The following is a 25743-nucleotide window of genomic DNA, read 5'->3' on the forward strand; positions in this document are numbered from 1 at the left end:
CCCTACTCAACAGAGCTTACAATCTAAATTGGACAGACGAACAGACAGCTAGGGGTGGGGAAATTGCAGTGGTAGGGGTGATAAGTGAGGGTGTTGAGTAAGAGAGTCATGGTTAGGAGTCGAAAGCAGTAGCAAACAGGTGGGCTTTAAGCCTAGACTTGAAGACAGCCAGAGACTGAGCCTGACGTACTGGCTCAGGGAGTCTATTCCAGGCATAGGGAGCAGCGAGATAGAAGGAACGGAGCCGGGAGTTAGCAGTGGGGGAGAAGGGGGACGACAGGAGACATTTACCCAGCGAACGGAGTTCACGGGGAGGAGTGTAGGGAGAGATGAGAGCGGAAAGGTACTGAGGAGCTGTGGAGTGGATGCACTTGTAGGTCAAAAGCAGAAGTTTGAACCGTATGCGGAAGCGGATAGGGAGCCAGTGAAGCGACTTGAGGAGAGGGCTAACGTGAGTATAGCGACTCTGGCGGAATATAAGAAGCGCAGCAGAGTTTTGGACAGATTGAAGAGGAGATAGATGGCTGAGCGGGAGACCAGCGAGAAGCAAACTGCAGTAGTCTAGGCGAGAGGTGATAAGGGTGTGGGTAAGGGTTTTGGTAGCATCCTCGGAGAGGAAAGGGCGAATTTTGTTAATATTATAGAGAAAGAAACGACAGGTTTTGGCAATCTGCTGAATATGAGCAGAGAAGGAGAGAGCGGAGTCAAAGATGACTCCAACTTCAAGGTTGCGCGCAGACGGGACAGGGAGGATGAGAGTGTTATCTACCGAAATAGAGAACGGGGGGAGAGGAGAGGCAGGTTTAGGGGAAAGAGGAGAAGCTCGGTTTTGGTCATGTTTAGTTTTAGGTGGCGGCGAGACATCCAGGCAGCGGTGTCAGACAGGCAGGCCGATACTTTGGTCTGGATTTCAGCTGAGATATCCCACTGCAGTATGTGCAGCCCGAGTCACTCCTTGTGTGTGTGAGTGAGACTAACAAGTTAGTTACTTCTTCCATTAAAGGCTTGGTTGAAGAGCCAAGCTTTCACCTGCTTCCTGAAGTAGAGATAGTCTTGTGTTAAGCGGCGCCTTTCAAGCAATGCTTTCCAGTGTGTGGGGGCTACTCCGGAGAAGGCTTGCTTGCGGGTATCACATTGTGTAATGTCTTTTTAGAGGGTGGTTAGTGAAAGTCCTTGGGAGGACCTTAATGTCTTTGGCGGATCATCCTATTCTTCAGATTTATGCCACTTTTTTGACATTTTTCTCTTTTGAAAATGAGCCCCATCATCAGTACAATTCACAATTTAAAGTGTTTAAAATTACAGAGCACATTCAAAAGCATGGACTAATGGGAAAAAGTCAACATCCTCAACCTCTCTCTCTCTCCACTGCTACTGTCCCTGACACCTTCAAGCACGCTGTAGTCACACCACTTCTCAAAAAACCATCACTAGACCCCACCTGTCCCTCCAACTCCCGTCCCATCTCTCTTCTACCCTTCCTCTCCAAATTACTTGAACGCGCTGTCCACAGCCGCTGCCTTGATTTCCTCTCCTCTCAGGCTGTCCTCGATCCGCTCCAATCCGGCTTTCGCCCACTACACTCGACAGAAACAGCACTCTCTAAAGTCTGTAATGACTTGTTCCTTGCCAAATCCAAAGGTCACTATTCCATCCTCATCCTCCTCGACCTATCTGCCGCCTTTGACACTGTCAATCATAATTTACTTCTTGACACACTGTCCTCATTCGGGTTCCAGGGCTCCGCCTCTCCTGGTTCTCTTCGTATCTTTCCCAACGCACCTTGAGAGTATATTCTAATGGCTCTTCTTCCACCCCTATCCCGCTCTCTGTTGGGGTTCCTCAAGGTTCTGTCCTTGGACCGCTTCTTTTCTCGATCTACACCTCTTCCCTGGGCTCGCTGATCTCATCACATGGTTTCCAGTACCATCTCTATGCTGATGACACCCAGCTTTATCTCTCCACTCCCGACATCACGGTCGAAACCCAGGCCAAAGTTTCGGCCTGCCTTTCAGACATCGCTGCCTGAATGTCCAACCGGCATCTGAAACTGCACATGGCAAAGACTGAGCTCCTTGTCTTTCCACCCAAACCCTCTTCTCCTCTTACCCCACTTTCCGTCTCTGTTGACAACGCCCTCATCCTCCCCGTCGCTTCAGCCCGCAATCTCGGAGTCATCTTCGACTCCTCCCTCTCCTTCTCTGCCCATATCCAGCAGACAGCTAAGACCTGTCGCTTCTTCCTCTATAATATTAGCAAAATTCGCCCATTCCTCTCTGAACAGACCATCCGAACCCTTGTCCACTCGCTCGTCACCTCTCGTCTTGACTATTGCAACCTTCTTCTCATTGGCCTCCCGCTTAACCATCTATCCAAAATTCTGCCGCACGTCTTATCTACCGCGTGAACCGATACTCTCAAATCACCCCTCTCCTCAAGTCACTTCACTGGCTCCCGATCCGCTACCGTATACAGTTCAAGCTTCTCCTTTTAACCTTCAAATGCACTCAATCTGCAGCCCCCCAGTACCTCTCTACACTCCTCTCCCCGTATGTTCCCACCCGTAACCTCCGCTCTCAGGACAAATCACTCCTATCTGTACCCTTCTCCACCACTGCTAACTCCAGACTCCGCCCCTTCTGCCTCGCATCACCATATGCCTGGAACAGTCTTCCCGAGCCCATACGTCATGCGCCCTCCCTACCCATCTTCAAGTCCTTACTCAAAGCCCATCTCTTCTCCCTTGCTTTTGGCGCATAACCACCTTCCCCACTCATGATACCTACACTGACTACATAGTTTGTAACCTTTAGATTGTAAGCTCTTTTGAGCAGGGACGGTCCTTCCCCATGTTAAACTTGTACAGCGCTGCGTAACCCTGGCAGCGCTATAGAAATGCTAAGTAGTAGTAGTAGAAGGGAAATCTTGCCTCATCAATCTATTAAACTAGTAAAAAAAAGGTCCGCTTCTGAAAGAAATGAAACGGGCACTAGCAAGGTTTTCCTCGGAGTGTGTATGTTTGAGAGAGTGTGTGTGAGAGTGACTGTGTGAGACAGCAAGAGAGTGAATGTGCGAGTGTCTGTGACAGAGAGAGTGTGTGTGTGAGATTGAGAGTGTGTGCCACCCCCTCCCTTCAAGTTCCAGGGTCGTCCCCTCCCTCCCTCCGAGTTACTACTACTACTTAACATTTCTAGAGCGCTACAGGGTCATTCCCTCCCTCCCTCCCTTCGAATTCCAGGGTCATCCCCTCCCTCCCTCCCTCCGAGTTCCAGGGTCCTCCCTCCCTCCCTCCTCCTTTCTCCCTCCCAGTTCCAGGGTCCCCCCTCCCTCCCAGTTCCATGGTCATCGTCCCTCCCTCCCTCCCTTCGAGTTCCAGGGTCATTCCCTCCCTCCCTTCGAGTTCCAGGGTCGTCCCCTCCCTCCCTCTGAGTTCCAGGGTCCTCCCCTCCTTCCCTCCCTCCGAGTTCCAGGGTCCCCCTTCCATCCCTCCCAGTTCCAGGGTTGTCGTCCCTCCCTTCCAGTTCCAAGCCCCCTCCCTACGAAGTTTGAAAGTCCTCTTGATTTACCTCATTGGGGTTACGGCGGCCGCCAACAGCGGTAAAAGGTGCCCTTTTCTCTCTCTCAGCTGTGGTCCCACCCTCATTTCCTCTTTTACCGCTGCTGGCGGCCGCCGTAACCCTGACTTGGTAAGTGAAGATGGAACGACCAGCACCGATACCTGAGCGAGAAACAAGAGGGATGTGAGGTTACGGAGGAGAGTTGCAGTGATGCAGAGTCCGAAGACAGCAAGACAGAGGCGACCACAGTAACATCTCCTGACGCCAGGCATGCAGGCTTCTACTGTGGGAGAGTGACGTCAGGAGATGGTTACAAACGCAGGTAGCTTTACTGGAACGTTGGAGGAGCAAATTATTATATTAGATTTGTTTGAAGGGGTGAACAAACATGTGGATAAAGGTGAGCTGGTTGATTTTGTGTATCTGGATTTTCAGAAGCCATCTGACAAAGTACCTCATGAAAGACTCCAGAGGAAACTGGAGAGTCATGGGATAGGAGGTAGTGTTCTATTGTGGATTAAAAATTGGTTAAAAGATAGAAAACAGAGAGTAGGGTTAAATGGTCAGTAGTCTCAATGGAGAAGGGTAGTTAGTGGGGTTCCCCAGGGTCTGTGCTGGGACTGCTGCTTTTTAACATATTTATAAATGACCTAGAGATGGGAGTAACTAGTGAGGTAATTAAATTTGCTGACGATACAAGGTTATTCAGTCGCTAAATAGCGGAAGGATTGTGAAAAATTACAAGAAGACCTTACGAGACTGGGAGACTGGGCGTCTAAATGGCAGATGACGTTTAATGTGAGCAAGTGCAAAGTGATGCATGTGGGAAAGAGGAACCCGAATTATAGCTACGTCATGTAAGGTTCCACGTTAGGAGTCACAGACCAAGAAAGGGATCTAGGTGTCATTGTTGATGATACGTTGAAACCTTCTGCTCAGTGTGCTGTTGCGGCTAAGAAAGCAAATAGAATGTTAGGTATTATTAGAAAAGGAATGGAAAACAAAAATGAGGACATTATAATGCCTTTGTATCACTCCATGGTGTTCAATTCTGGTCGCTACATCTCAAAAAAGATATAGTGGAATTAGAAAAGGTGCAGAAAAGGGCGATGAAAATGATAAAGGGGATGGGACGACTTCCCTATGAGGAAAGACTAAAGCGGCTAGGTGAGATATGATAGAGGTCTATAAAGTAATGAGTGGAGTTGAACGGGTACACGTAAAGTATCTGTTTACGCTTTCCAAAAATACTAGGACTAGGGGGCATGTGATGAAGCTACAAAGTAGTAAATTTAAAACGAATCGGAGAAAATTTTTCTTCACTCAACGTGTAATTAAACTCTGGAATTCGTTACCAGAGAATGTGGTAAAGGCAGTTTGCTTAGCAGAGTTTAAAAAAGGTTTGGACGGCTTCCTAAAGGAAAAGTTCATAGACCATTATTAAAATGGCCTTGGGGAAAATCCACTATTTCTGGGATAAGAAGTATAAAATGTTTTGAACTTTTTTTGGTATCTTGCTAGTTATTTGTGACCTGGATTGGCCACTGTTGGAAACAGGATGCTGGGCTTGATGGACCTTTGGTCTGTCCCAGTATGGCAATAGTTAAGACTAAAGGAAAGCAAATTAGTAAGGTCTAATTTCTCTTTCCTTAGCGTCCCTCTAGATCGGCCTAGACAGATGGGAAGTACCAAAGCAGTAAACATCAAGGGTGAGAGTCCCGACTCTAATTGAGTCCCAAAAGCAATATCCTGATAATTGAGAACATCTACGCAGTACTGTCTAGCAAAGGAATGCAAAAAAGATCAGCCCACCGCTCTACAAATCTCCTGCAATGGTACCAAACCACAAGCTGCCCACAAACTTGCCTGCCCTCTGCTAAAATGTGTTTTAAGGGCATTTGGAACCACCCTGCACCATGATGGTACGACAAAGCAATGGCCTCCTTAATCTAATGTGCTATGATAGCCTGAAACACCACCAGGTTCTTTCTCCGACCAGCTTCCCTACCTCAGGGAAAAAAAGACCGAAGCACAAAAGTGTCTGCAGTCAGCATCAACCATAAAAGGAAAACGTTGCATACTCTGTTGGCAGAAAAAAGTTGCAATCAGTGGCGTAGCCAGAACTGACATTTTGGGTGGGCACTATGTATATGGGTGTGAGTAGTGTTTCTTGGGACACTCCTAAATTACGCCTTAGAATGCACTTGATGACAAATGTTTAATAAACAGTTTGCCCAACAGTTGTCCTGCATCAACATAAACCACATACGTACTTGGAACTTATGTTGCAAACCTTAACACCACCAGTTCTGTAGCCTGGCATTAGCCCTGCCCTTCCCTACCCCTCCATCCCTCTGTGTAGCCTGGCATCAGCCCTCCCCTCCCCCCCCCCAATTATGACATCCCTTTAACCTGGCATCAGCCCTGCCCTTCCATTCCCTACTCTCCCCATCCATCCCTATAGCCCAGAATCAGCCCAGCCCTACCCTTCCTTTCCTACCCCCCCCCCCCCCGGTAGCCCGGAATCTGCCATACCTTTCCCTACCCCCCTCCTCCCAGCAGCCTAGCGTCAGCGCTGCCCTGCCCCCTACCAGTCCTTCATAGTCTGCCATCATCCCTACCCTTCCCAATCTCCCCCCCCCCCCCCATGAACACCAGAATTAAATATAAATCCTTTTTTGTAACGTCCTGGGTATTATAGAGCCCACCCCCATCCAGAAATCTACCAACATTTATATTTTATGTTGATGGGTTTCTGGGTGGGGGTGGGCTCTGCAGTGCCCCCCCCCCCGCCCAAATTTTATATATGAACATTTTTTTTAACATCTTGGGCACTGCAGAGCCCACCCCTACCCAGAAACCTACCCACATTAAATACAAAACTTTTTTTTTTAACCTTGATAGTGCAGAGCCCACCAGCATTACAAATATTAAAACACTAGTAAAAAAAAAACCCCGTTTCTGAAGCAAATGAAACGGGGGCTAGCAAGGTTTTCTTCAGAGTGTGCATGTGGGAGTGTGTGTCCCTGCCCTCTCTCCCTCCCTCCCCCTCCCCCCTTTGAGTCCAGTCCTTCAGTGTTAAGTTTCCTGCTGTTCTGTGTTTTTGTTACAGAGAGAGTGAGGGCATCTCTCTCCCCTCCCCCCTCTGAGTCCTTCACTGTTTCGTGGGATTTCCTGCTGTGCTGTTTTCCTTCACTCATGGGGAAACCGGATATCTCTGGCGCTTCACACTTCCGGCTGGAGGCTTCAGTGGTGCCTTTTATTATATAGATATAGATTTTGTTACCTGGTCTTGAGCTTCCTATAGAGATCTACTGCCCCCGATGAGGTCCTAATGAGTGTGCATGTGGGAGATAACTTAAGATTAACAAGCTAATGAATGCTAACAGCACATAACAAGCAATAATTAGCACTAATTGGCACTGATTAGAATTTATATGCACAACTCGCTAAGCATATTCTGAAACCGAATGGCCGAACTTCTACCGCATGCAGGCAAAAAGGGGTGTGCTTATGGGCAGGGAAATGGGCGTTTAGTGGGCGTTCTGAAATTCACAAACGTAGTTATAGAATATGGCCCAGTGCGCATAAATCCACGCACAGGAATTTACGCCAAGTTTTTGTTGGTGTAAATGGATGCAAGTAGATTTAGGAACTGATATAACAACTAAACATATTCTATATACTGTGCCTAAATCTAGGTGCAGATTATAGAATATGCTTAGTCAGCACTGATTTCAGAGGCGATTTTTAAGCGCCATATATAGAATCTCCCCATCAACACCAAATCAAAAGCAACAACGTATACAAATGCTTGGGCAATAAACAGAACAAAATCCTTAGAAACGCTCAAGGAAAATACAAACCCATTATGCACAAAACAACAGATAACCACACTTGTTACCCACTGTTTTATTTTTAAAGATACAACCCCCCTCCCCCCACACTCCCAAAGGAGGTCCTGCTCCATTAGAACAGAAGAGTCAGAGGCAAAAGATGAAAACTGGTTATATCTTCAGTAATCGGCTTCTGGCTTGGGATGTAAGCATCTGCCAAAAGGGCTCACAGACTTGACTAAAACAAGCCCCTGTAGCATCAGATTAATCATGGACTTGAAGCCTGTCCATCCACATTTGGTAGAGAATGCCAACACTGTCCGGAAGGTGCTGTTGGGGACATTCAGGAAAACAAAATTGTTTTAAGGGCCAAGTGGTTTATCTCCTATATAATAATTTGTCAATCTGCGTTCCTGGCTGGCTGGCAGGGTTTGTAACCATATGCAAATGAGCTACTACGTAATCGCTTGCCTCCAGCCTTCCCTTCCCTCTCAGTGTCAGTGTCAGTGTCCAGTGTCCTCGCGGAAAGAGGAAATTACGTCAGAGGGCGGGACACTGAGAGGGAAGGAAAGGGAAGGCTGGAGGAGAGCCGAGCCTGCCACTTTCACTGGCGCCGTTGCGACTTCAGGTAAAATATAAGTTTTCAAGGAAGGGCGACAGGAAGGAAAGGAGGGCTGTTGTGGGAGCGGGCAGGTGAGGACTGGGGTTGAACTAGAACTCAGGTGCTTAAAAGGGGGGTAGGTGGGGGCTAGAGTGAGTCACTGGATATGGAGGGGAGGGGTGGAGAGAATTGCTGGACATGAAGGGGAGGGCAGGGGAGAGAGGAGAAATCGCTTAGATGATAGCCTTCCTAGGGCTCGTTTCATTTTTGGAGAAACGGGCTTTCTTGCTTGTATATTATATACAGGTACTTTTTATGTTCCTGGTGGGTTCACAATCTAAGTTTTTTTTAGTTTTTTCTACCTGGAATAATGGAGGGTTAAGTGACTTACCCAGGATCACAAGGAGCTACAGTGGGAACTGAACCCTATTCCCCAGGTTCTCAGCCCACTGCACTAACTACTAGGCTATTCCTCCACTATCTTGTCATCTCACTCCAACAAATTAGTACCTTTGTTACTGTACCTTATCTATCTAATGTTCCATCTTTGCTTACACCCTATGCTATTAACATGTTTTATTGCGTATTGTATTGACATTGTAATGTAGAAAACTATGCCATATTTTGTACTGTTTGAATGTTTTTACTGCTGTAATTGTCTATTGCTTATGTTTGACTTATTCTTGCTGTACACCACCTTGAGTGAATTTCTTCAAAAAGGCGGTAAATAAATAAATAAATACATTTTACTCTTTAGAATGGTACACCAACTTTTTGCGGCTGAGGAATTTGGAAAGGAATTCCCAGAGTCAAACTGGATCGAATGGTCCACCACTGAACAGCGCCTACAAGCTCTGGGGACACTTGGATGACATCTTCTAGATTCCCCAAGGCTTGATACCACTGAGAAGCCAGGGTCCATTGAGCTGATCTCATGAGAAGATGTGTCATGGGTGTAACGTACACTCTGCAAGCCATGTGGCCCAACAATCTCAACATCTGCTGAGCTGAGACCTGCTGAGAGGCACAAACCTTGGATGCGAGTAAGACAAGATTGTCCGCTCTCTTCTCCGAGAGGTAGGCTCGAACCTTCTGTGTGTCGAGCAGGGCTCTTATGAACTCCAATTGCTGGACAGGGTGGAGATGGGACTTGGGGTAGTATAAAACGAACCGTAGTAGCTCGAGCACACACTCCTATAGTCATCCACATGGACTCCTGAGCACCCACCTGCGAGGTACCCTTCACCAGCCAATCATCGAGATATGGGAACATGTGGACTCCCAGTCAGTTGTAGCGACGCTGCAACTACCGCTAGACATTTGGTGAAGACCCTGGGAGCTGACGGGAGGCCAAAAGGCAACATGCGATACTGAAAGTGATATGTTCTCAGCCAAAACTGAAGATACTTCCAGTGTATTGGGATGTGAGTATATGCATCCCTTAAGTCCAGAGAGCATAGCCGATCATTTTTCTGAATCATTGGGAGAAGGGTGCCCAGGGAAACCATCTTGAATGTTTCTCGGAGTAGGAATTTGTTCAGGGCCCTTAGGTCTAGGATAGGATGCATCCCTCATTTTCTTCGTCACAAGGAAGTATCTGGAATAAAATCCCTGTCCTTCCCCTGGTGGAACGGGTTCGACCACATGAGCCTTCAGAAGGGCGGAGAGTAACTCTGAAGTACCTGCCTGTGCTGACAGCTGAATGAATGAGCTCTCGGTAGGCAATCTGGAGGTTTTAGATGCCAATTGAGGGCATATCTGAGATGGACTATTTGAAGAACCCACTGGTCGGAGGTTATAAGAGACCACCTTTGGTGAAAAAATTCCAGCCTCTCCCCGACCAGCAAGTCATCTGGGACAGACACTTTTACTGTGGCTATGCTCTGCTGGAGCCTGTCAAAAGCTCATCCCTTGCTTTGCCTGGGGAGCAGCAGAGGCCTTAGGCGAATGCTGTTGACGTGAATGAGCACGCTGGGACTGAGACTGCGTAGGCTGGTGAGCCGAAGAGCTGTACCTACACCTAGGATAGTAATAGGAACTCCTCCTTGGCTTGCCAAAAGTCTTCCTGTTGAGGAGGATGATGCAGAAGGCGCCCAGCGAGGGAGGAGATGGTATCAGTGTGTTTTTTGATTTGGTCAGCGACCTCTTCAACCTTCTCTCCAAAAAGGTTATTCCCCCTCCCCCCGGGGAAGGGGCATCTGCCACCCTCTACTGAACAGAATGTTCCAAGTAAGAAACACAACACGCAGCCATGAGAGTCTGCGCATTACTATACTTTGAGCTGAGATCCTGGATGCCACATCAAAAGTGTTGTAAGTGCCCCTGGCCAAGAACTTTCGACACGCCTTCTGCTGCTTGACCAACTAGTGAAAAGGCTCATCTTGCTCTGGAGGGAGTTGTCTCAACCAAGTCAGACAGCTGACACACCGAGTTTCACAGGGTTCTAGCTTCTCTACCATGAGGCACTGAGGCATAGTCCCTGGAACTCCTGGCTCTTTTGAGAGCAGATTCCACCACCATGGAATTGTGAGGCAACTAAGGCCATCAAAACCAAGTGCACGGTGGAGCCGATAATGGGTGTCAACCTTCTTGGGCATGACAGGGACCGACAGAGGGGACTCCCAGCTCCTGACGAAGACTTCCTTGAGTACCTCATGGAGAGGTGCAGTCACAGCCTCCTTAGGAGATGTGTAATCCAGGACCTTGAGCACCTTGACCCGACATTGAGGCACTGGATGGCTCCAAAAATCCTCTCTCGTTGAGCCTCTCTGGAAACCTGGGTCCTCTTCTTCATGCGAAGACAGAGAACACAGTTAGCAGGGTTATGGTTGGGCCCAAGACACTGCAGACACCAAGAATGGGCATCTTTTCCAGAGATTGTCTGATTGCACCGGGTACAGCACTTAAAGCCACTGGGAATCTTCGTGGACACAGATGGAAAAACTTTGTCAGCTAAATTAAATGACGTGGTGGTGCCTGAAAAAGGGGCAAAGCACAGTAAAAAGGAAAGGGAAAGTCCCAGCCAAAGTCAAGGCCTAAAAGCGGACTGATGACAACAGAACAAACAAACAAAACTTAAAACCAGGCAAAAAAAAACAACTAAGACAATTAAAGTAAGAAAAAATAATGGAGGTTCCAACAACAGGAACACAATTAAAGGCGAGAAAGAACCGAAAAATAGCCAGAAGGTACAAAAATAGCTCTCTAAGACCGAGCGACGTGAGGAGATAAGAAAAACACCTTCTACTCACGTGGAAAAAGAAGAACCGTATTCTCGCAGCAGGCAGGAAGGCACTCGCGCATGCGAGGTGGAGTGCGTCTTGCGCTCCACAAAGCTCTCATTTAGCTATGGTAAATGCCAGACCGGGCAACGCAGAATGGAATCACTCACGTGAGAATATATAAGCCTGCTTTTCCACGGAGAACACTCCTTCCAGTGTCACTATACCGACCCCTTCTGTATCCCACCATTCCACAGACCATGTTGTATCCTGAATCCTTCCAGTCATGCCCCCTCTTAACTACCAGGCTGTGTCATTTGTGCGAGAAGCTCCACTCTCTAAGCTCTGTCTTTTTGTTTACAATCAAAATGGACTTGCTAGATTTGCTTGGTGACTCTGCCTGGTGTTTTTGGTATAAACAAAAAGATTTTGCTGCCCTGTAGTTTTCCATCTTCTCCTCAGGAATGCAGCCATAAACTCATTCTGCCTCATCCTTTGAGCCTTCAGTTTGCATATCCTCTACAAATTATAGCAGGTGATGGACTCCATTCTGCATAGCCCTAAACTGAAAGAGACTTGTGTTCAAGTCTCAGCCATGTTGTGAACAGGATGCACCAGGAATAGAGGTGGGAGAAGTGAATTCTGTTAACCCAAGAACTACTTTAGATTTATTCTCAAAGGAAGAAGACATTCCCTACAGCCCTCAGGAGTCGGCAAGAGACAGGAAAGACATTAAAAAATGGAAGACGAGTAAGAACTGCCAACCCTAAAAAAAAGAAATAGAGTGGCCAATCCCACTCCACACAGAGGGATCCAGATTTGATTCCCAGCCCGGGCTTTCCACCCCAGGATCAGATGAAGCAGAAACCACCAAGACAACAAGCAAGGGAATCTGTCATGATGCAACACAACCATATTTACAGGGTTCCAGGTGAAGGTCTGGCATGTGGCCCCCAGGAACGGCACTGCAATGCCTGGACTAAAATAATAGGGCTAATAATAAAAAAAAAATCCTCAAGTAGCTGCCATATCCCAGCCTTGTGTAGCTCAAACCACTGGGTAATTAAAGAAAAAAAAGTGGCTTAATACTCAATTTTTCTACAGTAAAAGCTACAAAGAATACACTTCATTCCATGTTTTTAAACATTTATTTGCACCTAAAAACTCCATAGATGCCATATAACATGTGTGTATAGGGGGGAGGGGGGGAATTAAAATCAGTAAAATGCTTATTAAGAGCCTGATTTGCTTTAATCGAAACCATTCATCCAGCTAAGATATCCTCCTCTCCAGATCAAGGCCAGCCTCTCTGCAACCTGGGCACAGGAGAACACCCTGTGATTTATCCTACCTCAATAATTTTCTTCAGGATTTGCCGAAAACGAAGGGTTAGGGCATCTGATTTTTTCTTCAGGAGATTGCGACCAGTCTGGGCACCCTTCAGCCGAGCTTTCATGATGGTCTGTGCCCTGTTTAAAGAAAATAATATTTTGAACACTGACAACACTTTACGTGATAAAAGACAGTGAGATGGTCTCCTATGTCTGCTTTCTATTGTCTGGCAATCCAAGGCTCACCACGTGTAATTCATTCACTGCCGGAGCACATTTAGGAGTCAATCAATAAAAGAGGGCCAAAAGTTAGGCACCAAGATGCAGTGAATTGAGAACAAATTCCATAATGGCATCTGGGCACCCAGCATAAGTTGGTGTGTCTATTTTTACCAAGTCAATAGCAAACGTAAATGCATGCATCTAAATGTAGCACTTTAGTGTGTAAATTTATATAAACCTTTTACACGCCAATGCCCTGCACATGTGCCTCCCCATGTGCATGTCTCCTTGCAAGTATGTGCTAAGCAACTTGCATGCTCGCATTAGAAAATATTGCTGAGCTAATGTGCACGAATGTTGCATACACAAGGGTAAGTGCTAGTATTCTATAATCTTACCCCCTGATTTTATAAACAAGCGTGTCCAAATTTATGCCTAGCGTGCAAATTTGCGTGCGCAAGTTTAGAATAAGGTTAGTAGTGCATGCTACTTAATGCCAATTAACAGCCATTTAAATTAACAGCCTTGGCTAGAATTGATATTAACTGGTGGTAAATGGTACCAATTAGCACTGGTGTGTGCAACTGCCCTTAGTTGCTATTTTAGAAGTTGCGCACAATTTCTAAGGGAAAGTGGATGGGGAAGGACATAAGCAGGTCTGAGGCATACCAAGGATTTAAACGCCTAACTGCCTTTGACATGGCGTTTAAGTGCTTGCAACTAAAGTTAGGCGCGAAACTGTAGACTTGAACTAGAGCTCTAAAACAGTAATTCTGTGCAGAGCTGCCATTATAGAATTTGCACTTAGAGCGCCAACATTTAGATGCTGGGATGATGAGCACTTTCTTGAATCTACCCCTTAATACGTAAATGGCACTTACATTTAGGCACAAAGTATTGGATATTCAGCATGAGTTAATGGGCAGGGAGCAACCACCAACCAGTTAGCTCGTGTCTCAGTGGATAACCAGTGGTTTTCAGTAGCATTTAACCAGTTATCACTGCTGAAAATGCCCAGTTACCGCCAAAAATAAAGCCGATGGTTTGGAGGATTTCCAGTTACGTCCGAATATTCGGAACTTAATTGGCCAGGCTTAGCGTCCAAAAAAGGCCACGTAAAAAGCAGACCTATCTTTGCTGTCAAGCCATGGCTGGTTAAGCCTAAATATCGACTTAACAGGTCACATGCTAGGCAGCACTTAAAAACCAGAATATTCAATGCCAGTCGCTGGAAACGGCCCAGCACTGAATATCCAGGTTGAATGCCAGCAGCAGGCAGTCAAAGTGCTGACCGCGATTACCTTATTTAAAAGGGAGCCCCCAGAGTGACATTTGATGCAGAGGAGAGAATGGGGAGGGGGGGGGGGGGGTTGGGTGTTGGATAGCTTAGGGCAGTGATTCCCAAACCTGGTCCTGGAGGCACCCCAGCCAGTCAGGTTTTCAGAATATCCACAATGAATAATCATGAGAGAGATTTGCATGCACTGCCTTCACTGCATGCAAATCTCTCTCACGAATATTCACTGTGGGTATCCTGAAAACCTGACTGGCTAGGGTGCCTTCAGGACCAGGTTTGGGAACCACTGGCTTAGGGTATGGGGTTAATGGTTTAAACAAAAAAACACTATTAGTTCTGCTCAGACCTGATGATTTTTTTTACTGTTTCTATTATGCTTATCCCATGTATGTTTTGCTGGATAATGACAAAAAAGACATTTCACATAAAAGGGAGCTCCCAGGGATCTGCCTCAAACCTAGGGGCCAATCATACAATCAATTGGAATAAGCACCCAACGCTGCTCTTCTGACCCTTCCAGATCTCCTTCCCGCCACCAGCATCTGAACTTGCTCCACAACAGAAGGAAAAAAACAGCCACCCCCACAACCCAGCGATGGTTTCTCACTTATAACAAGTGAGATACCTCCATTTCTAACTCATCAGAGTAACATTCACTGAGCCGGGAAGAAGGGGATCAGCAGAGAGAGTTGCTGCTGTCATGAACTCTGAGGAGGAACAATGTCCAGGGAAACTTTAAGAATGTACAGGGTGAGGGCTGCTGTCATGAACTCTGACATAAGCCAAGGAGCAACGGAGGAACAATGTCCAGGGAAACTTTAAGAATGTACAGGGTGAGGCAAAAAAAAAAAAACCTCCTTAAGAGTCGTTTGCTGTTTTCTCAGCAACCACTTTATAATTCAACAAGAAAGTTTACGTACTTAGTCATCATACTTACATATTACTACTAAACAACATTTAATTATCTTAAGCTATGTGGATGTTACTGACATTTTTGCGCTAACTAGCATTACTACCTACTAAGAATATTTAAGTCTCACCGTTTTACACCAGAACTGAAATAATATTGGGTAATAAGAGGAAAAAAAACTTCAGTTTAACAGCCACCAATTGAATATTTCAGGCTAAGTTGTTTAAACGTCACTAGTCTTAAAAAGACTCCTCCTCCCCCCTAAATTTTCAATTTTTTTTTGTTTTTATAACCTGATAAGCTAAGTGATTTTTAAAACTGGTATAGAAAAATTATAAATTTATGAAATGAAAAATTAAAGTATAAAAATAAAAAATTGAAAATTTAGGAAGGAGGAGGTTTTTTTTTAAGACTACTGATGTTTAAAACAACTTAGCCTGAACTATTCAATTGGCGGCTGCTACACTGAAGTCTTTTTCCTCCTATTACCCAATATTATTTCAGTTCTGGTGTAAAACGGTGAGACTTAAATATTCTTAGTAGTATATATACAGTAAGTCTCGTTGCTAATAAGATTGAGCGTTACTACTGAGCCATTTATGAGCATTAAAAATGTTTGACCTAAAACATAGTAAAGTAACGTCATTCAAACGATACAATTAACAATGTGTCAGAATTCTACAGTCACTACGAATGTTCGAAGTGTCCACTCCCAGCTTTAACACAGACCTTCAGTCACTTTGGGAAGTTCTTAGCAGCCCTATCTGTCCCTATGGCAGGCTGTCCAAGATCATCCGCAGTGCTTCCTTGAGTTCAGCGATTGTGGCTTTGGGTAGAGATTGCTCCCCAAACAAAAACGTCTACGGTCACTGTGACATCATTAACAGTAAGTTGGTACCCTGTTTCCCCCCCCCCCCCCAAATAACAAGAGTTTCACAGTGCGAAAATTACTGGGTGATCACACTAACAAGAATGCAACTTCACTGTGTTTAAAGATAATTTCATTCCACTCTGCAAATAAAGGGACAGATTCTGTAAATGGTGTCTAAAATCTAGACGTGTCCAATTAACACATTTAGCACTATTTTATATAATGCACCTAAAGTTAGGCACAGTGTACAGAATAGCGCATAGGGCCGGGGAACGAGTCTACATTTAGGTTTAGCCATTTATGCCGCTGAAAACCTGGTGTAAATACCTGTGCCTAAATGTAGGTGCACTCCCTCGAATTCTATAACTACGTGTGTAAATTCGAGTAACGTCCCCAACACGCCCATACTCCTCCCATGGCTGTGCCCCCTTCTCAGCTACACACGGTAGAATTTACATGCACATTTTAAAAAGAAGTACACATATTCCAATTATTGCCAATTAGTGATAATCGGTTGTTATCGACCAGTTATCACCGATTGGCTCGTTACTCAACTGAGTAGGATGTATAAATTGGTCGTGCGTATAATTTAACATGTGCTATTCGCCATGCCTTGTACAGAATCCGGGAGGGGGGGGGGGGAACATAGATAGTAACAACAAATAAAGTTGTAACATTTCACGTTGAAATTTCAAACTGTTACTGAGAAAATAGCAAAAAAAAACGCTAGGGGTATTTTTTTTGCCTCACCCTAATTTTATGAATGCTGTGCAACATGTTTTGATATTCATGCTGTAATCTGTCTGGCACAACATATACAGTAGATAAGGTAGAATACCAAATATGAATAACCACATAAATAAAATCCACTTCAGCAAGACTTGTGAAAATATTTAAATGCCCTTTTTAACTGAAGAATGTGGTTTAAAATGTAAAATCCATCAAGTTTCTACAGGAAAAAAAATCCATATATCTTCCTAACCTAAGCTACACCATGAAAAAGTTCTCTTTTTGTTAAGATCACTCCAATGCTTTTCTCTAGGAGAGGGAGCAGGTGAATGGAGACATAAGACGTGGCCTATGCTATTAAATATGTTACAATAAAGCAAGGAGGTTAGACATTTCACAAACCAGTGCTGACTGGCTTCTACCTCTTGAAAGCTATCGAAGGCTGTTGGTGTCTTAGCTTACTCTGGCCCTGACCAAATCTGTGTGTACAAAACACAGAGCCTTAGTTTCTCTCTGGAACATACCCTGGCCTAGCAGGAACTCAAGCTGACAGTGAATATCATTTTTATAGGGTACACCATTCTCCTTGAGGATTTCATTTCTCTCTCAAAATTACGTCTCTGGGAAAGTTCCACTTAATCATCCAAAAGTAAGACAACAGTCCAATAAGAGAGGGAACATTTCAATTGTTATGCTTCCTTTAAGACAGGGCTTCCCAAATCTGTTCTGGGGCCCCCACAGCCAGCTGGGTTTTATCCACAATATATATGCTGAGTTTTGCATCAGATGCAAATTTATCTTATGCATATTCACTGTGGATATCCTGAAACAACTCCGAGCAAAGCTTTGTGGTTGCCCCCCCCCCCCCCCCATCCAGCAGCATCCTTTCCCCCCATCCCCCGGTCCAGCATTGTAACTTACCTTGCTTCCCGGAGATAAAAAGCAGCATAACAGCTCATAGTTTACCTGGTGTATGAATAGTCATTATTGTTTGTTTTCATAGCTGTCTTTAAGCTTCTTATACTGTTTTTGTGGTTCATTGATTAATAAACATAATAATATATATATTTTTAATACCCGTATAGTACATATTTGAAGTGGGGGGGGGGGGGGGGGGCGTAGGTGAAGCTCCCACTTACCAGAGTAGCTGCTGCACTTACACCAGATCTACAGCTAGACAAGTGTCAAGGCCTAAACTGTATGCACATATATACCCAGTTACGCAAGTATTCTATAAAGGAAAGTAGGCACCCATGTGCCTTTATAGTAGTCCTATTAGAGCAGCCTAGTGGTCGGTGCAGTGCACTGTAGAGAAGGGGACCCAGACCCATATCCCATTCTAACCTTTACACTTGTGTTGGGAAGTGTGAGCCCTTCAAATCCCACCAAAAAACTAATGTACCCACATAAAGGTGACACCTTTACATAAACTTCTGAATTTTTCAGAACAAAAGGCCCCTCTCTAATTACAGCAACATTTGAATTCAGATCTCCTATATGCATTATGTGCTCCTACACAGCTTGGTTTCAGATTTGCATTCTTACCACACTTTCATACAGATGGAAAATGTAATACAGCTTTAGTAGACATTTTCCAGATTACTAATAGGAAGCTGTATTTATGCCTGTTTAGCAATCTAGTCAACAAGATGACTCAAGTACTATACTAACTCAGCCTATGATACTTTTATTCCTTTCTTTGTCAATGCCAGCTGACCATGAGAAAAGATTTCTTGCCAGGCATATTGGAAATAAGAAGCCTTTGTAAACAGCACCAGACTTCGTTAGGTAACTAGCAAATTGCATGCATTCAAACACATTACAGCTACACTAACTGAAAAGTCACACTAGTCTAAAATACACAGCCATGTTGGGACCACCATCGCTTTTTATTAAAACGATGACCTACCAGACATCTTATGAAACACCAAAGTAAATCATTTCACTAGCAAGAGTGATATCTGCTTGAAATAGGGAAATATGGGATCAGACTATAAATTTACATATTTAGAAACACAAGATCAAGAAAAGTTTTAGATAAAAAATTCTTTATACATGAGTCATCCATTGCATCAGCAACTGAAACTGTGAGGGGATTGTTTGAAGGTAATATGCCTTCAGCAATGCTGATGTAGGCACCATAATTTTACTGTTTTGTACTTCCCCTCCCCTCTTTTTTTTTACAAAGCTGTGTGGCAGCTGCCGGTGCAGTAATGCTGACACCCCCCCCCCCCTTTTATGTCGCCTGGCTCTGTAAAGGTGGGGTGGGGGGTTAGTTTGTTCCTTGGATCCTATGCACAGCATAAATTACTCTTCCCTTCCACACTATTCAACTAAGCTGGCAGCAGGGATGGCAACAACTGAATACTAACAGCCAAACTCTAATGCTGACATACAGTTGACCTTGAGCATGTCAGCTTGCCCTCTTAAGCCGCTGCCTAAATCAGAAAACTGAAATAGAGTAACAATATTGTGATTAATGAGGCTTTACTGAACTTGGTGATCCTACACATACAGAAAGATATATCAAAAATAAACATTTTTTGGTACACTTACAATATGCAATTACAAGGAACAACTCGAATATAGAACAAAAAGCCAGAAAACAGCACTGCAAAAATTAATGAAGAAAAACATGGGGCCTATTTTGAACCAATTACAGTATGCGAAATGTAATGTTATAACAGCTCCTCGAAATTTAACTCGGACTTTTTGGGAAAAAAATATTCAGAGGACAATGTGGAAACAGGAAGATGCCATTCACGTGCTGCACATTCAACAAAAATTCTGACAATACATAAAAGTGAACATAAAATACTCTTAAATGTTCGTTCTTACAAGACTAATTCCAGGAGAGGTGGGGACACACACGCCAAGATCTCCCACTCCCACTCTCTCCCCCTTCATTATGAACAGCACTAACAAATATAACACTTCCTTACAGGAGACCTTCCCCTGCTTTACCAGGGTTCCTACTCACATTCGGGAGGGGAAGATCTCGATCCTGTCTTTGCCCGACATGTTTGCTTATTTCGGACTCCGTGATCTTGACTGTCAGCAGCTCGGTTCGCCTCTGACTTTAGACTTCTCCACGCCGAGGTGTTAGGGCTCGCTCACTGTTCAGTAACGCGTTCTGGGCGCCTAGGACTTCAGGTCGCCCGCAACCTCCCTACACGATCACGTGACGTGACACCACCGGGGTCACCAGAGCGACGTGTCAGCTGACAAGGGTTTGCTTGCTTTCACTTCCGGTGCGGCTTCTTCCACGGCCACCACTCTAGTGCAGACGAGTAATTCCAAGGAGGTTAGCTTGACTGAAGGCAAGGAGGTTAAATTCTACTATTGCGGTCAAACGTCGCCCTCCTTGTTTTCCCTTTCTCCTCGCGAGCTGCTCCTTTGACTCCGTGACGTATTCCTGACCTAATAGGATCTTCCCGGAGGCGGGCAGAGTTCACGGCGCCTGCGTAGTGAGGGGAATAGGAGCACACGCTGATGAAACTTCCCGGAGCGTGATACCGGCGACAACAAAAGTGCTTTTGGAGGTGGAAAGGGCGTGAGGTAGCCTGTAGGAACGGACAAAGGTGAGAGGGGCAGGGTGGTAGTTGTATTCTCTGTGCCCGCCACTGTGTCTTGGACCTTGTGGTGAGGCCTGGCTATAGCCCGGTGCAATTGGAGAGGCAGAGGCCTTGACTGTAGTGAAGCTTGAGGGAAAGAAGAGAAGCCCGGGGGGTGGGGGCAAGGCTGGACTGTGGCGATGTTACCCCTCCCCATACTCAGTGTCTTTCCGCCCCACAAAATCAGGGATCTGCTCAAAGGTTATAACTGTCAAAACAGCAGGGTTGCCAGCTCCCTCCAGGTTTGTCCGATAGGGAGGGTTGCGCCTTGTTCTGGGTTTACTCCTTTGTATGCAAGGAGGCATGGTGCTCGTTTCCCAGTTGCATTCCCTTAGAATATAATTGCTATACTGGGTCAGCTCAAAGGTCCATGTAGACCAGTATCCTTCCTCCAACAGTGGCTAAATCCAGGGCACAGGTACCTGGCAGAATCGCAAATAGTAGTAAGATTTCATGCTACTGACTTCTAAGTACAGGCAGTGGTTTGGGGGTCCCCCCCCCCCCCCCAGATAAGCTTAATTACTGCCAAGAACTTATTCACACGTTTTTAAAGTTATGTCAACTCATTTTACCAAATGTCTGGCAAGGAGTTATCCTATTTGTTTTAAATGTACTAGTGTGTAATTTTGTGGTATTTTTGTACGTTTAGAAAGGGTAAACAATCAGTTGAGCACTTTTCCAAAACTTTGGCCATTTTTTTTTTGTTGGTCTTGAGCATTGTGATTAATTTTGTTCATCAAAGGAAGATCTACTTTAGCTTAATCCTGTACCAAATCTCATGGACTAAGTGAGTTTTCACACAGAAATAAACTACAGTACATGAATCTTGCCTTGATGATCAATATTGTATAGCTCAAAACTGACAAAAAATGGACTGACTTTTGGAAAAGTGCACTTCAATTTGTGTTTATCTGTTCCACTCTGCTCAGGACTTTGTAGACCTCTGTCATATCCTTCTCAGCCGTCTCTTCTTCAAGCTGAAGGCCTAACCGCTTTAGTTTTTCCCTATATGAGTGTCATTCTATCCCCTTAATCATTTTGGTTGCTTTTCTTGGTGCCATCTCTCATTCTGCTATATCTCTAGAGATGCGGTGAGTAGAATTGCACATAATACTCAAGGTGAGGTCACAACATGGAGTGATACATAAGCATTAGAATATTTTGTTTTATTATATATTCTTTCCTAATAATTCATAAAAAAATGTTGGCTACTGCTGCACACTGAGCAGATTTCAACTTGTCCACAGTGACACATAGATCCTTTTTCTGGGTAGTTATTCTTAATATGAAAATTAGCATAATGTAGCTATAATTTGGGTTATTCTTCCCAATGTCCACAATAAATTTCATCTGCTGTTTTGATACTTGGTTTTCAGGTCTCTTAAGGTCCTCCTTCAATTTCACACAATCTGCTTGTGATTTTACAGCTTCTAATAGTTTTATGTCATCTGCAAATTTCATCACCTCATTCATTGTTCCCACTTCAAGATTATTTATAAATGTTAAAAAGCAGTCCTAGTACAGATTCCTGTGGTATTCCATGATTCACCCTCCATTAGAGAACTGGCCATTTAACCCTGTTTTTCTTTTGGAAAGTTCCCAATCCACAACAGAATGTTGCTTCTTATTACATAGCTTTTTAATTTTCTCAGAAGTCTCTCATGATGGACTTTGTCAAAAGCTTTATGAAAATCTAGATATGCTACATCAGCTGACTCACCTTTAAGTGGGAAGTTATCAACATGGGCTACTATTAAGATGTGTTATTTTACTGTTGATCTCAGTTAGATGTGTGAAACATGCAGCCTGCAGGGAAGTTCTGTGTGGCCCATGTCATATCTAATGTGCATTCTAAATTTAACATCTGGTTAATTACATAATGTAAATTTGGCTCCTAAGTAATTGTAATGGGGAGAATATGGAGGATGAATATTTTAGTGCGGCCCACAGATGAATGTGTAGTTGCTATAGCAGCCCATGAGTATGAAATACTTGTCCCAGTTAGTAATAATAAGGTCTAATTGCATTAAATGGGGCCTGTGGTAAATAGCCTACGTTGTTAACTATGCCCCTATCCAAATGTTTATTCATGCCTTCAGGGATAGGAGGCGATGTTCCATTGTGGATTAGGAATTGGTTATTAGACAGAAAACAGAGGGTAGGGTTAAATGCCCATTTTTCTTAGCGGAGTAGAGTGAATATTAGAGAGCTGCAGGAATCCGTACAGGGACCGGTGCTATTTAACATTTATAAATGATCTGGAAATCGGAACGACGAGTGAGGTGATTACATTTGCAGATGACACAAAACTATTCAAAGTTGTCAAAACGCATGTGGATTGTGAAAAATTGCAGGAAGACCTTAGGAAACTGGAAGACTGGGCATCCAAGAGGGCAGATTAAATTTAATGTGGACAAATGCAACGTGATACACATTGGGAAGAATAATTTGAATCATAGTTATCGGATGCTAGGGTCCACATTTATTTATTTATAACCCACACAGGGTTGTAGATGTTCTGGTTCTACAACCCTGAGCGGGGAACAATTTACATTCATAATAATACATTAATAAATACACTTTAGGAGTCAGCACTCAAGAAAAAGATCTAGGTGTCATTGTAGACAATACGCTGAACTTTTGCCGCCCTGACAAAACAGCCTGGTTACAAATCAGCCTCTAACAAAATGGCCCTTCCCACAAAAATAACCCTTGACAAAATAGCCCCCTAGAAAAAATGCAGTGCCATTTTCTGGGCAACCTGATCGCCCTTTTGTCAGGGGGCTATAGTGTGGGCAGGCCATTTTGACAATGGCTGTTATGTCAGAGGCTATTATGTCGGGAACCTTTTTTGTTTGGAGCTTTATTGTTGGGGCTATTTTGACTGGGTACCTGAAATTTTCTGCCCAGTGTGCAGTGGCGGCCAAGAAAAGCAAACAGAATGCTAGGAATTACTAGAAGAGGGATGCAAAATCAGACCAAAAATATTATAATGCCATTGTATTGCTCCATGGTGTGCTAACCTCTTCCAGAGGTCCGCCCTCCATGGTCCAAACTCTGCTGCTTCATGGATTTTTCACAGGACCAGTTTTTCAGACAAGTCACATACCATCTTTTATTTCTGTGTCCAGTACAATATTACTAGCAGTTGTACTCTGTAGAGTAGGAGAAACTGCCTTATAATTGGATTGTAAGCCACATTGAACCTGAACTCTGTTTGAGATAATGCGGGATACAAATGTCATAATAATTAAAATTATGGTTAGTGCAGTGGTCTGAGAACCAGGGGAACTAGGTTTGATTCCCACTGCAGCTCCTGGTGACTCTGGGCAAGTCACTTAACCCTCCATTGTCCCAGGTACAAAATAAGTACCTGTATATAATATATAAACCACTTTGCAACACAGGGACTCTTTTACAAAGGTGCATTATTGTTTTTAGTGCGTGCTAATAGCGTGCGCTAAACACTGGAGACACCCATAGGAATATATGGGTGTCTAGCATTTAGCGCACGCTTATTTTTAGCGCATACTGAAAATGCTAGCTCGCTTTTGTAAAAGGACCCCACGGAAAGATGGTATATGAAGTCCCCTCCCCTTTATTACTACTACTACTACTACTATTAAACATTTCTATAGCGCTACTAGACTTACGCAGCGCTGTACAAATTAACATGAAAAGACAGTCCCTGCTCAACAGAGCTTACAATCTAAATTGGACAGACGAACAGACAGCTATGGGTGGGGAAATTGCAGTGGTAGGGGTGATAAGTGAGGGTGTTGAGTTAGAGAGTCATGGTTAGGAGTCGAAAGCAGTAGCAAAGAGGTGGGCTTTAAGCCTAGACTTGAAGACAACCAGAGACTGAGCCTGACGTACTGGCTCAGGCATAGGGCGCAGCGAGATAGAAGGAACGGAGCCGGGAGTTAGCAGTGGGGGAGAAGGGGGACGACAGGAGACATTTACCCAGCGAACGGAGTTCACGGGGAGGAGTGTAGGGAGAGATGAGAGCGGAAAGGTACTGAGGAGTGCAGAGTGGATGCACTTGTAGGTCAAAAGGAGAAGTTTGAACTGTATGCGGAAGAGGATAGGGAGCCAGTGAAGCGACTTGAGGAGAGGGCTAACGTGAGTATAGCGACTGGCGGAATATAAGACGCGCAGCAGAGTTTTGGACAGATTGAAGAGGAGATAGATGGCTGAGCGGGAGACCAGCGAGAAGCAAATTGCAGTAGTCTAGGCAAGAGGTGATAAGGGTGTGGGTAAGGGTTTTGGTAGTGTCCTCGGAGAGGAAAGGGCAAATTTTGTTAATATTATAGAGAAAGAAACGACAGGTTTTGGCAATCTGCTGAATATGAGCAGAGAAGGAGAGAACCGGGTCAAAGATGACTCCAAGGTTGCGCGCAGACGGGACAGGGAGGATATGAGTGTTATCTACCGAAATAGAGAACGGGGGGAGAGGAGAGGCAGGTTTAGGGAGAAATCAAACTAGGTTTGATTCCCACTGCAGGTCCTGGTGACTCTGGGCAAGTCACTTAACCCTCCATTGTCCCAGGTACAAAATAAGTACCTGTATATAATATATAAACCACTTTGCAACACAGGGAGTCTTTTACAAAGGTGCATTATCGTTTTTAGTGCGTGCTAATAGCGTGCGCTAAAGCTAGAGACACCCATAGGAATATATGGGTGTCTAGCATTTAGCGCACGCTTATTTTTAGCGCATACTGAAAATGCTAGCACGCTTTTGTAAAAGGACCCCACGGAAAGATGGTATATGAAGTCCCCTCCCCTTTCCCCTTTATGATACTGGTTGGTGGTAGAGGCTTATGAGTCAGGTTTTCTTGGAATTCTTGAGGGTTGTTGAATTTTGTCACACATCTCAGTGATTATAAATGCATTTTTAATTGAAACAAAATATTAATTATTTGGATTTAGCCTACACCTTTTTTTTCAGTAGTAATTCAAGGTGAGTTAGGTTTAGGTACAGTAAGTATTTTCCTGTCCCCAGGGACAGTGGAGGGTTAGGTGACTTGCCCAAGATCACAAGGAGCAGCAGTGGGAATTAAACCGGGCTTCCATCGTTGTTGGTACAGTGCTTTAGACTACTCTCCATACCATGAATATGTTCTATTCAGCCTCTCTTGGAAACCGGCTATCGGGATACTTGTTCGTGTTCTGGTTCGTAACACCCTAGATTAATGTTTCAGGGTCTTTGGGCTTTCAAAAATAAAATGTCTTCAAACACTTCAAAGTATTCCAGTTAAGCTCATCACTGGTGCTCGTAGATCTGACCACATTATACCACTGCTTAAGAGTGAACACTGGCTACCCATTTCCCCCATTTTTAAGATCTTAACATCCTATATAATAATTCTCACCTCCAACAGGATGTGCTTGGGACCGTGCCTGCAGGAAGTGGTCTGCTAGGCAGGCAAGCACTGACCTCGGTGACAGACAATTTGGCAAAGCAAAACAATCTGAGTGCTGGCCATTAGGACACAGGGTTGATAGGAGAGTTTTAAAAGACTGAAGGAACCGAAAGTGTTAAATGGGGGGA

General features: G+C 44.6%; 2 protein-coding genes across 2 annotated transcripts in view; one reads left to right on the forward strand and one right to left on the reverse strand.

Moving 5' to 3' along the window:
* The window catches only part of ATP6V1D (ATPase H+ transporting V1 subunit D), a 53388-nt gene extending 33625 nt beyond the window's left edge, over positions 1-19763 (reverse strand). The window contains 2 exon segments of the mRNA XM_030213950.1: positions 12567-12684; positions 19556-19763. Of these exon segments, the coding sequence (XP_030069810.1) occupies positions 12567-12684; positions 19556-19596 (159 nt within the window). The 5' untranslated portion in view covers positions 19597-19763.
* Positions 19764-20033: 270 nt separating this feature from the next.
* Positions 20034-25743, forward strand: part of EIF2S1 (eukaryotic translation initiation factor 2 subunit alpha) — a 36009-nt gene continuing 30299 nt past the window's right edge. Inside the window, exon 1 of the mRNA XM_030213949.1 lies at positions 20034-20156. The gene's annotated coding sequence lies outside the window, so the exon portion shown is untranslated. The remainder of the gene's footprint in view (positions 20157-25743) is intronic.

This window comes from Microcaecilia unicolor, chromosome 9, assembly GCF_901765095.1.
Source record: "Microcaecilia unicolor chromosome 9, aMicUni1.1, whole genome shotgun sequence".
Lineage (NCBI taxonomy): Eukaryota > Metazoa > Chordata > Amphibia > Gymnophiona > Siphonopidae > Microcaecilia > Microcaecilia unicolor.